This window comes from Pristis pectinata, chromosome 16 (genome assembly GCF_009764475.1).
Source record: "Pristis pectinata isolate sPriPec2 chromosome 16, sPriPec2.1.pri, whole genome shotgun sequence".
NCBI classification, from domain to species: domain Eukaryota; kingdom Metazoa; phylum Chordata; class Chondrichthyes; order Rhinopristiformes; family Pristidae; genus Pristis; species Pristis pectinata.
Window position 1 is genome coordinate 33,501,660 of NC_067420.1, and position 12,497 is coordinate 33,514,156.

At 44.4% G+C, this 12,497-nt stretch overlaps 1 protein-coding gene across 1 annotated transcript in view; it reads left to right on the forward strand.

Annotated features, from left to right (window-relative positions):
* lama5 (laminin, alpha 5) overlaps window positions 1-12,497 on the forward strand; it is a 225,779-nt gene that overhangs the window by 188,612 nt on the left and 24,670 nt on the right. Inside the window, exons 55-63 of the mRNA XM_052031153.1 lie at window positions 830-984; window positions 1,233-1,374; window positions 3,494-3,596; window positions 3,682-3,798; window positions 5,711-5,896; window positions 7,651-7,790; window positions 9,283-9,456; window positions 9,540-9,676; window positions 10,861-11,020. Of these exons, the coding sequence (XP_051887113.1) occupies window positions 830-984; window positions 1,233-1,374; window positions 3,494-3,596; window positions 3,682-3,798; window positions 5,711-5,896; window positions 7,651-7,790; window positions 9,283-9,456; window positions 9,540-9,676; window positions 10,861-11,020 (1,314 nt within the window). The remainder of the gene's footprint in view (window positions 1-829; window positions 985-1,232; window positions 1,375-3,493; window positions 3,597-3,681; window positions 3,799-5,710; window positions 5,897-7,650; window positions 7,791-9,282; window positions 9,457-9,539; window positions 9,677-10,860; window positions 11,021-12,497) is intronic.

The window sequence follows — 12,497 nt, forward strand, 5'->3', positions numbered from 1 at the left end:
CTGTCTTTTAGTTGGGCCTGTCACTCACTGCCCCCCCACCACCCCACCTCACCCCATCTGCCCAAAAGCCCTATTGACATTGCTGCTTATTCTGATGACCTTTCCTCCAGACCCATCCCCTGCCCATCTAACTGGTGAAGGCAAAGTGGTTCTATCTCAGACAATGCTGTAGGCCTTGTGCCTAACTGGTAATTGGTTTATTATTGCCACATGTACCAAGATACAGTGAAAAGTTTTTGCTTGCTTGCCATCCTGACAGATCATTCCATACATAAGTACATTGAAGTAGTACAGAAGAAGAATAAACAGAATGCAGAGTATAGTGTTACAGTTACAGAGAAAGTGCAGTGCAGGTAGACAAAGTGCACAGGCCACGACAAGGTAGATTAACACTGGTGGGGACGAGAGTATAAGCCGAGGGTCAAAACTACCCCCCTCTGCCCCCTCAGACCCCTGTCCACCATCCCTTCCCTGTACTGTGCCATTGGAACCACCCTTTTTCGAATGATGTGGAATCTCTCTGCTGACAACTGATCTGAACATGGTAATGTCCCCAAGACAGCAGGGTCTGAATGCTTAGTTGAAGGAAGATAAAATAGAGATATCATATCTCTAGCCATCTTTGAATACATCCAACAGAACTATCAGAAACATCTGATTTTTCCCCTCTCTGAATGCCAGCACCTCTTGCAATGTCTGTATTGTGTGGTTGGGTCTCTGACTTGGAGATGACTACTATCATGAAGGCTGTATTGACACTACAGAATGAACATTATAATTTGCCATGAATTAAAGTAACATTCTGTAAATCTGTTTACTTGGTATCTAGGATTATGAAAGGTTGGCTGCAGAGTTGGATGGAGCCAAGATGCCTCTCACTGAAAAAGTGAAAAAATTCTCGCCAGCAAGCAACAAGATCCCAATTATTGAGCATACCGAGGAGCACGCCCGGTTCCTGGATGAGCTGGCTAAGAACCTGTCCAAGTAAGTTCATTTAGTAGCTGGTCCGCGACTTAGTTTGCTCCGTGCTTTCGAGACGTCCCACTCTGCTTCATCTTTTGGTCTGCTTATGTAAACAGAATCTCAACTTGTCAGCTGCGTTTGAAATCAGCAATGTCCAACAGTAGAAACAATCTGAATTTAGGTGATGCTGTGCTCTGTAGTTTCCCAAATGTCAGTCTGGGACAGTGCCAGGCATTTCTTCTAAAGTCTTGTCTCGTGGTCGTTGATAGGGCAATTGAAGACACCAACCAAGACGAATTCATTCAGCGAGCAGTGAATGCCTCCAATGCGTATGCTGGTATCATTGAGGCAGTGGAGAGAGCCAAGGTTGCAGCAAAGGAGGCCAATGATGCAGCTAAGAAGGCTTTAGAGGTAAAATGGAGTCATCGTGTTAAACAGCATGGGAACAGGCCCTTCGGCCCAACTCGTGAGCTAGTCCCATTTACCTGCATTTGGCCCATATCCCTCTGAACCTTTCCAATCCATGAACCTGCCCAAATGTCTTTTAAACGCTGTAATTGTACCCACCTCTACCACTTCCTCTGGCAGCTCGTTCCACATACCAACACTCTCCGTGTGAAAAACTTGCCCCTCACATTCCCTTTAAATCTTTACCCTCCCACCTTAAACTTATACCTGCAGAGTTTTAGTTTGGTGGAGGACTGCACATCTCCTGGATTTTTTTTATTTCTTGTATTTTCTTGTGGTGTAGGAAGGGGCCATTCAGCCCATCAAATTTATGCTGGCTTTCAGTGCAATCCCATTCCCCCATTTACTTCCCTTCATTTTACACCCAAGTTCCATTCCAGCTCAGGCTACTGGGATAAAGTTTCCTCTATCCAACAACTTAGAGAGCCCTCAGTAAAATACACTGGGATCACTTCATCCAGTTGGGCATTAGCTTTTTTAAGTGGGTGTTGCTAAAGGAATATCTGATCCAATGTGAACTCTTTGGGTAAAAATGTTGAAAGAGAGGTATTGTCCATTGATGCTGCCTTGAGAGCTGTGGGTTAAGATCCTCGGGGATGGGCTTAACATGCCTGGAGCACCCACCTGCTCTGTGGGGAAGGGTGCTTGCAATAGGTCAGTCAGAATTCTGTGGATTCTGCCACCTCTGGGGACAAACATACCATCCAGAACTTGACTTCTTACAGGAGACAGATCATCGACCAACAGGGTATATAAAAGTTTTACTTATAGTTGTGCAACTTTTGGTTTTTAAAGGGACCACAAAGCAGCTCAGGAAGTGCTCAGGTGTCGTGGGGCCATGCAATGCTCCTGCTCCAGCATCACCTCCCTGCAGGCGGTAGCCAGTTTCTCACTGACAGTGCCATTTCTCACTGCAATGTGCTGTTATCAAGCTTCAATTCCATTCTTCCCAGCATGGCTGGGTGTGTTCAGTCATGAGTTTGCAATAGATCTATCCCTGCTGGCATTTAAAATGGAACTGTAAAAATAAGGACAGAGTGTTTACCCTTAAAATGGGATCAAATAACCTTTTGCCTCCCTGGTCCAAACACCTCCATTTCACCTGAAGCCGTGCAAAATGTTGAAAGTCATCATGTACAAAATGTGTTAAATGTTGCATTTAGCAATCACCAGTTGTTATTGTTGCATGAGGATAGTTAAAGCAACAATATTCAGTCAGCAGTGCTATGGAAAATCGCATTGTGCTTCCAAAATGTACAGGTGCATGTTCCACTCTGTTCTCTTCCCTATTTACATCTGAGGGAGTGAAGAGTTGACGCTTTAATTTGGATATTGTCACGAACCAGCAACAAAAGAAACATACTGAGCATGATTCAGTGTTAAAAACTATTTTATTAATCACTACTTATGATAATACGTAAAATAAAAGTAAAAATGTTAGTATGTTAGAATTCAAAAATGTTAAACCTTGAACGTTAACCCCAAAACTAAACTCTTCGTGTGTGTGTGTGACAAAGTCCAAAACTCCCAGTTCCGAAATGGTTCTTAAAGTTCAGTTCCGCAAGCCATAAGGTGAAACATGAGCAAGGGCTTCTTCAACAACCACCGTTGTCAGAAGATAAGACGTAGACGTAGAGAAACATAGAGAGAGTAAATACGAAATCCAAATGTTCCACGATGGAACCCAAACGACACTCCAGTGTTTACTCGGTAGTGACTTCCTCACCCCGAAAAGCATCTGAATCGTGGTCGTCCACACACAAATACCTGTTTCCTTCTACAGGTCAGCAACAAAGTGAACTCCACCGGATTACTTCCAACTTCCATACGTGGATTTCAGTGGCAGACACAGTTATTGTTTCTCATCCATCAATAGAGAAAACAAGCAGGCTGGTGTCTCTCTCCCTTCTCTCTCTCTTCTTCTTCTTCAACAACGTCATTACGTCCTTAATCTTCTATTGACGTAAGCACGCCCCACACACACATATACACACACACTCTCTATCTTAAAGGGACTTTCACTGAGTCAGTAACAATATGTTTTTGCAATCTGTTATTTCAGCAAGTTATAGATGAAGATCTGGCTCGTCAAGCTGGAGGTTTGAAGAAGTCAGCCAGCCTGCTTGTGGAAGAGGCTAAAAATGCCCAGAAAAAATCAGACGATGGTAGGTGGTGACTTCATCCTCTGCTCTGGCACATACACTTTAACGGTTCAGTGTGCAGTCAAATACCTTTGTTATCTTCTGCTAGAATTGAAGCCTGCACTGAAAGAATCAAAGAAGCGGCTGAATGATGCAAAAGCCAAGAAGAACCAACTCCTCAAACAGCTGGAATCGGTTCAAAATATGCTGAAAGATATCAATAGAGGTTTGTAATTGTCCTCAAGTGAGCATTTGTCACAGGCAAATGTGATGGAGGGTCCTCTTAATTGTCAATCCTGTCCACTTCCTTTAATGTACAGTTACTCACTGGGGTTAGAATAGCAGGTTCACACTTAGAACAAAATAAAAAGGAAATGCTAAAAATGTTCAACAGGTCTCATGGTATTTACGTATTAACAACCTGCCTTTAGGAAACGGCTTTGTGATAGTGAAGAAGGTTGTGAAAGAATACAGAGGGACATAGATCAGTTGGAAAGTTGGGCAGAGTGGTGGCAGATGAAGTTTAATCCAGACAAATGTGAGGTAATGCATATTAAAATGTCAAATACGAACCGGGCGTATCGAGTAAATGGCAGGGAATTCAGAAATGTTGATGTACAGAGGAACCTTGTTCATAACTCCCTGAAAGTGGCCACATAATGGATTGAGACATGAAGAAGGCATTTGGCATTCTTGCCTTCATAGGTCAGTATAAGAGTCGGGATGTCATGTTGCAGCTGTACAAAACATTGGATTGGCCACACTTAGAGTATTGTGTACAGTTCTGATCTCCACAGTACAAGAAGGATGTGGTAGAGCTGGAAAGAGTGCAGAAGAGATTCACCAGGACATTGCCTGGAATGACGGGCTTTACTTGTGAGGAGAGATTGGATAGGCTGGGATTATTTTCACTGCAATGTTGAAGGCTGATAGGTGACCTTATTGAGGTTTATAAAATTATGAGGGGCATGGATAGGGTAGAGTCTTTTTCCAGGGTGAGAGAATCTAAGACTTGGAGGGCATAGCTTTAAGGTGAGAGGGGAGAAATTTAAAGGAGGTCTGAAGGGCAGGTTTTTCCATACAGGGTGGTGGTTATATGGAACGAGCTGCCAGAGGAAGTAGTGGAAGCAGATACAATTACAATGTTTAAAGGGCATTTGGCCAGGTACTTGGATGGGAAAGGAATACAGGGATACAGGCCTAATGCAGGCAAATGGGATTCTCATGGATAGGCATCACGGTCGGCAAGGACGAGTTGGGCCGAAGAGCCTGTTTCTGTGCTATACGATTCTTTGCAGTTGTATAAGTCGTTGGTGAGGCCACACTTGGAGTACTGTGTATGGTTTTTGTCACCCTGTTGTAGGAACGACGTGGTTAAACTGGAAAGAGTGCAGAAAAGATTTACAAGGATGTTGCCAGGACTCGAAGGCTTGAGCTATAGGGAGAGGTTGGCCAGGCTGGGTCTTTATTCCTTGGAACGTAGGAGAATGAGGGGCGACCTTATAGAAGTGTTTAAAATTATGAGAGGCATAGATAAGGTGGACGGTTACAGTCTTTTCCCTAGGGTAGGGGAGTCCAAAACTAGGGGGCATAGGTTTAGGGTGAGAAGAGAAAGATCCAAAAGGGACCTGAGGGGCAACTTTTTCACGCAGAGGGCAGAGAGTATATGGAACAAGCTGCCAGAGGAAGTGGGTGAGGCAGGTACAGTAGTATTGTTTAAGAAGCACTTGGATAGGTACATGGAGGGGCGGGGCTTAGAGGGATATGGAGTGAATGCAGGAAATTGGGACTAGCTGGATGGGCACCGTGATTGGCATGGACTGGTTGGGCCGAAGGGCCTGTATCCGTGCTGTATTGCTCTACGGCTCGGTGAATGTAAGTGTTGGGTAGTCGAGCAGCTGCAAGTTTCCATGTGCTTAGACTTCCAGTTGATTCCATGGTTTGGAAAGTGTGGAATTAAACTATTCCCAGCCTTCAAACCATCAGTGACAGCACCAAGTGGCAACCACCGAAGCAGATGGATCAAGCAGCTATAAGTCAAATTGGCCCAAGCCCCTATCAATTGCTTTTGGACGCACCTTGCTCTTAGGTCTGAGATTCTGTGCACATTGTCGCAGCGTGACCTGTTCCACTTGCAGGTGACGTAGCTGATAACATTGCCACAGCAAAGGAGCTAGCTGCTGCTGCAAACAGGACGGCTGTGGATGTGCGGAACACTCTGGCTCCTATGAAAGAAAACCTGGACCAATGGAAAGAGAAATATGGGGGACTACCGACCGACAGCGAGGACTTTAACAAAACTCTGCAGGAAGCAAATAAATCTGGTATGTGTAACTATCTTATTTCCCAAACTGTAGAAGGTTGATTCCCAGTGCTAGTTCTGAGTTCTATTGCAGGGAACTTTGTATAAGGGAATCCTCTAAGATTTATTCTAATTCTCCCCATTCACTGCATACCTGTCCATCATTAGTACATAAGAAAAGGGAGTAGGAACGGGACAGGCTCTGTACCTACCCGACCAACCACTGGCAATTTTCCACCACACATTAATCTTCACTGCTGTCCACGTAACCCCTGATTTCCAGAAATCTAGCACTCTGTGTTTTGACTGACCCGCCATCGCCCTCTGCGGTAGAGAATTCTGAAGGTTCACCACCCTTCAAATAAAGTAACATCTCCTCATCCAAGTCCCCAAACTGCCTGCCCCTTGTTTTGAAACTGTCCCCAGTCCTAACCTTCTCAGCCAAGGGAAGCATCTTCCCTTTGTATAGCTGGGAATTAAATTTCCAGTTGACTTAGATGTGTGTGTTGGCTAACAGTAGCCCAGTCAATGCCATCTACCATGAAAAACATTGGAAAACGTAAGGCAGAATGACTAATAACAGAGAGACACCTTGCAGTAGAGTGTGAAGTTGCTGCCTTCAGAAGCGATTGATTCTGGTTTATTGTTTTGGCTGTAGTTACTGCCAAATGCTCTAAAGCACATACAGCATTCAGGTTGAAAACTGGCACCTGTGATATTTTAGGATAAATACGACGTTTTGTTTCTGTGTAGAGGTTACCGTGATGGGAAGATGTAGCCAACGGCAGGAGCAAAGATTGATGCTGCTAACTATTGGCGTTCTCAGTTTTCAAATAATAAAATTTCTTCTCCAGAAAATTGGGAACATCGTTAATTGGAGGCAATGACCCATGTGTTCCATTATCCAATAGGAGAGATGCTCACTGTGCAGAACATACCCTCATGATTGGAGGGGTGAATATTATGGTCCTGAGGGAAAGGGAGCAGTAACTGTTGTACATCCTTAACTTAGTTCCAGCTTCACTGTCACACACACAACTGAAGGATTTATGTTGATTGTTGTTTCTTTTGCTTCAGTTTTGCTTATTACTTAATTCTCACAATGCTTCCATTGCCTTTAAACAAAATGCTTGTGTGTGTCTTTTAATGTACTCATCAATCCAGCACAATCCATCTTTTAATAGTTCAATCCATTGCCCCTCCTCCCTGCGGTGTTTGTGGAAAACAGATTTCCCACCAGCAAGCCTCTACTATCGTGTGATGTGGTCAGTTCACTCCCTCTGCATAGATCAACCATAGAACGTAGGGCACAACCACTTGATAGGGGTATATACCACTGAATGGGGTGTCCGTCTGACTAATAGGACCATCACACCTGGAAGACTAGCCCCAAAGGTCTGAAGCTTCGGAAGGTCAACTTGCCAAATCTTTAAGCAACAGCTTGGCTTGCTGCTGAGTGAGAGGACCAATCCCACTGGAAGCCACACTGCTGCCTGGTGGAACCTATTTCAGAAACCATGTCAAATATTTACAATGGGGATCCAGGAGAGACAACATGTCGTGTCTGCTTATGTCAGTTAGATGTTCTACCCAGCATTCAGTTACCCCAGGACCCAGATTATATTTCCCTGAGGAATAGGAACCACTAAGGGGTAAAATTAGGAAAATCACCCTTCTAGCAGTTGGTAGGAGTATTATTAGCTAACCTCTTATTTTAAAATGATAAATTTTGTTTTGCTTCAAAGATTTTTGTTTCTGCTTGTTGTATTGCAACAGTGGCAGCACTAAATGAAACAATCCCACTGCTACTGGATAAACTAAATAAGCTGGAAGTCCGGAATCAAACTTCAAATATTTCTGCAAGTATTGATCGCATTCGTGAACTAATCTCACAGGCCAGAAGTGCAGCCAATAAGGTAATCTCTCCTCCATTAGTAAAATGTTAAAATTGTCAGTAATTGAGGTATGTTAGCACAGTGGTTGAATTACACAACTATCATTCAAAAGCTTGGAATATTAGGGATGAAATCCCACAGTGCAGCTAAGGAAATTAAATTTTCAAGTAAGTAAATAAATTCGGAATAAAAAGTTAATTAAATTATCAGATTCTTATTCAAATTTATCTGGTTCACTAATGTCCTTTTCTGAAGATGATCTGCCATTCTTAGCTACGTGTGACTCCAGCAACTGCTCTGCTCAAGAAACAATTGGGGATAGCCAATAAATAGCCCTGATAATGCTGAATAAGAACGATCGGACCAGTCCAACTTCGACAGAGATCAATGCAGGGTCTCAACCAGAAATGCCAACAATTCCTTTCACCCCCATCCCCCCATAGACGCTGCTCAACGCGACGAATTTGTTGCTTCAGTCCCATTTTAATTCGATTTCAGGAAGATCAACCACGTTGCACTGAGAAAGGTGATGGCATTCAGGGCCACTTCAGAGGGCATTTAGGGGTCAACCATGTTCCTGAGGGTCTAGGGCCCCAAAAACTCCAGTCCAAGGAAAAGCAGCAGCTTTCCTTCCCTAAGGGATGTAAGGAGACTAAGTGGGTTGTTATGACAATCCTCTAGGCTTCACAGTCACTACTATTAACTGTACAAGTTTTCTGCAGTTAACGAATGCTCAACTAATGTTCAGCCTTTACATACGAGCGAGCGTTTGGTAGACCGGCAAGATGGATTTGCCGCTGCCTAGGAACTTGGTTTGCGGCCACATTTCTGACTTGTGTACTATCTGGATTACGAACATTCACAGGAAGGGAACTCTGCCTTAACCTGCAGGAGCAGTGTAAATGTTCATAAACCTGAACAGTAATACAACAGTGTCAAGATTACAGACTGCAACAGGCTGCACTATTTGGCTCAGGGGTCTGGGACCATTGACTCTGAGGGGTGTGAATTTGTCATGTTGCCTGGGAATCCTTGCGTTGGTTAATGACTTTGGGAGGCCATATCCTGTGATTACGCTGGTGTCTAGCAATCGATGATCTTTAAGGCACTGCCCCATCCACGAGCTGCTGTCTAGTAGTCAGTCAAATCAGGAATGGTGATGGTGATGTAAAGCTTGGCTGCTGTGTGTGTAATCAAAGCCCCTCTGGTGCATTATGTCCTCGGGAAGCAGGACTGAGTGAGGTATGCAAGGCAGGGGGCTCACCAGGAGACCAGAACTGCAGGAGGTGGGCTGAAATGGAACCATATATATAAAAAAAACATGAATTGCTGAGAAGAATTGGCAGGATGTTAAGAGTTTAAAACATTCAGATGCCCAGAGGCAGCTCCAGGGGTTTAGATATTGGCCACTTTGTAATAGGAATATTAGCATAATACACTGCTGAACCAAGTCTATATACAATGGTGGAAAGTGTGCGATCATTCAGTGTAGACCAAGTTGTCTTCTCCACAGGTGAAAGTACCAATGAAATTCAATGGCACCACAGGAGTCCAGGTGAGATCACCCAGCAATCCAGATGACCTAAAGGCATATACCTCGCTGTCGTTCTACATCCAAAGAGACAATGAGAAGAGGCAACCTGGTGACTCCGCCCAGTTCATCCTGTACCTTGGAGGGCGGCAGAATGTAAGAGCACAAACCTTCCATTTCATGTCACTGTTTTGATGATTGCAGCTGAAAGGTTTTAACAAGATGTCTTTCTTTTGTAGGACTATGGGGATTACATGGGTGTGGCCATGAAAAATGATGGACTGTTGTGGGTTTACAAACTGGGCAGTGAGGAGGCTACCCTTCAGACAGACTCAGAAGTCAGCAGCAACAGATTTGACATGGTCACACTGGAAAGGTGCGTCATTTCTATGCCATTAGCACCTTGAACAAACTGGGAAAGCACTTCCGGTAACGTCTGTGAAGGAACAAATAATGGACTCAAGTGGCTATTGTTCTCATCTAGTGTACAAGATGATGAGAGGCATAGATCAAGTGGACAGTCAGAGACTTTTCCCCGGGGCCACAATGGCTAACACGAGGGGACATAATTTTAAGGTGACTGGAGGAAGGTATAGGGGGGACGTCAGGGGTAAGTTTTTTACACAGAGAGTGGTGGGTGCGTGGAACGCACTGCGGGCAGAGGTTGTGGGGGCGGATACATTAGGGACATTTAAGAGACTCTTAGATAGATACATGAATGATAGAAAAATAGGGGGCTATGTGGGAGGGAAGGGTTAGATAGATCTTAGAGCAGGATAAAATGTCGGCACAACATTGTGGGCCGAAGGGCCTGTATTGTGCTGTAATGTTCTATGTTCTAGTGGAGGGCTTAAGGCAAAGGGAACTGGGTAAAATACTGCACAAACAGCTGGCAGAACTCAGTAGGTCAGGCAGCATCTATGGAGGTGAAGATGTTTTTAATAATTCTGTCGTGGGACGTGAATGTCACTGGTCAAGGCTCCGCCTTCCCCTCCTGTCAGGTTCCATCGTCTTCAGCCCTTTGTCACTTCCACCTATCACCTCCCAGCTTCTGGTGCTGTTCCCACTCTCCCCTCCCTCCTCCATCTGCCTATCACCCACCCTCTAACCTGGATCCACCTATCGCCTGCCAGCTCTTGCTCCACCCCTTCCCTCCACCTTTTTAGACCGGCTACCTCCCCTCCATCTATCAGTCTAGACGAAGGGTCTCGACCTGTCCATTTCTCTCCAGACCTGCTGTCTGACCTGCTGAGTTCCTCCAGCTTTTGGTGTGTTGCTCCAGATTCCAGCATCTACAGTCTTTTGTATTTGGTTAAAATACTAGCCTGGAAGTATTATATTTCTACATTGTGCACACCGACAGATATCAGTGAAATTGGCTTCCAGGCTAGCTGCTATAATAAATTCAAAATTCCCCAGCACCAATCCAATGAAGTGGTAATAATGTAAAGGATTTTCTCGTTAAAATAATGGTATAACTAATGGAGGAAAGACAGGAATGTAAAATGCAGTGATGGTGAAACTATTATCGTGAAATGAAACACCATTCTTCAACTGCAGGATACTGCAATTTGGGCGAATCTCATACGAAATCTCTGAAGCAAGGGGCACAGTGAATGAAGCCAGGCGAGAGGGGATGGCGAAAGGCGATAATGCCTTACTCAATCTAAACCCAGAAAATGTGGTGTTCTATGTTGGTGGCTACCCTCCTGATTTCACTGTAAGTACAAATTGCTTTTCCTTCACTTCCTACAGCAGTGTTGTATCACTCTTCAACAAGAGGCAAATAATCTGGTCTTTATCAGAACACCTCAGGCACTTTCCAGCACCAAACTGTTCTGGTAATTCGTTTCCTCTGATGTGATGTGCCCTCTAGTGGTTAATTTAGTTGGTGTTAGTGCTGCATTGTTTCACTGGGAAGGTTCTCCTGCAGGTACACACATGCTGCCCATTCTTGGATATTTTCCTCCAAATTCTTATTTTTTTCCATATTTCTTTTTTTTAGGGATTATCTAATATTCAAAGAAGTAACCACGTGCAATAAATATTCTTAAAGACTTCTTGACAAGTTTGACACCACTTTGAATAGTTAACAAAGTTGCAGTTCAGGGATTACCTCCAGGAGGCAGCCTTGCACTGCTCCGCCTTCACATCTGCCTTAGGATAGCCCACAAGGGGCCCGTGGGTTCTTCATTAATCCAACCACATTTCCTTCCCCAGCAGTGACGGCCTCCATCTCAATGGCAAAGACCCATCAGGATTCCAGCCCAACTGGAAAAGTGTTTTGGAATGAGTATTAGTTAAGAACATAGAACAGTACAGCACAGGAACAGGCCCTTTGGTCCAAGTTGTTAAATTAAAATTAAATAAGATAAGATACTTATTTATTAGTCATATGTACATCGGTACACACAGTGAAATGCGTCTTTTTTGCATGACTAAGGATGTGCTGGGGGGGTAGCCTAACTAAGTTAATCCCTTCTGCCTACGTAAGGAACATATCCCTCCACTCTCTGCACATTCATGTGCCTATCTATGAGCCTCTTAAACTCCTCTGTCGTACCTGCCTCCACTACCACCTCTGGCAGCACATTCTAGGCACCCACCACTCTCTGTGTAAAAAAAAAACTTGCCCCACACTTCTTTGAACTTGCCCACTCTCTCTCTCTCACTTTCCCTCCCTGTGCGCATTCTCTCTCTCTCCCCTTCTTTCCCTCTCTCTCTTTGGTATTTGACATTTTGACCCCAGGAAAAAGATACCAGCTGTCTGGTCTATCTGCGCCTCTCATAACCTTATAAACTTCTATCAGGTCTCCACTCAGCCTTCGCTGCTCCAGAGAGAACAACCCAAGTTTCTCCAACCTCTTCTTATAGCATAGTTTGTTTTATAGCTTGAGGGGAACCAAGGCCCAAGTGCAATGATTTTTTTCCCCTGCGCCCCACCCCCATCATCTTCTCCCAAGAAAGAAGCACCAAGACCTCTCTAACCACGTAACCTAATCGTGGATGGAGATAGCGAACAGAAGTTACAGTAACAAACCCTGTGATATCATCAAAAAACCAATGGTCATTGACCTGAAACTTTAAATGTCTCTCTCTCTCTCTCTCTCTCTCTCTCTCCCTCTCTCCCTCTCTCCCTCTCCACAGAAGCTGCCTGAGTGCAGAGTATTTCCAGCACTTTGTTTGTGTTACTGGCG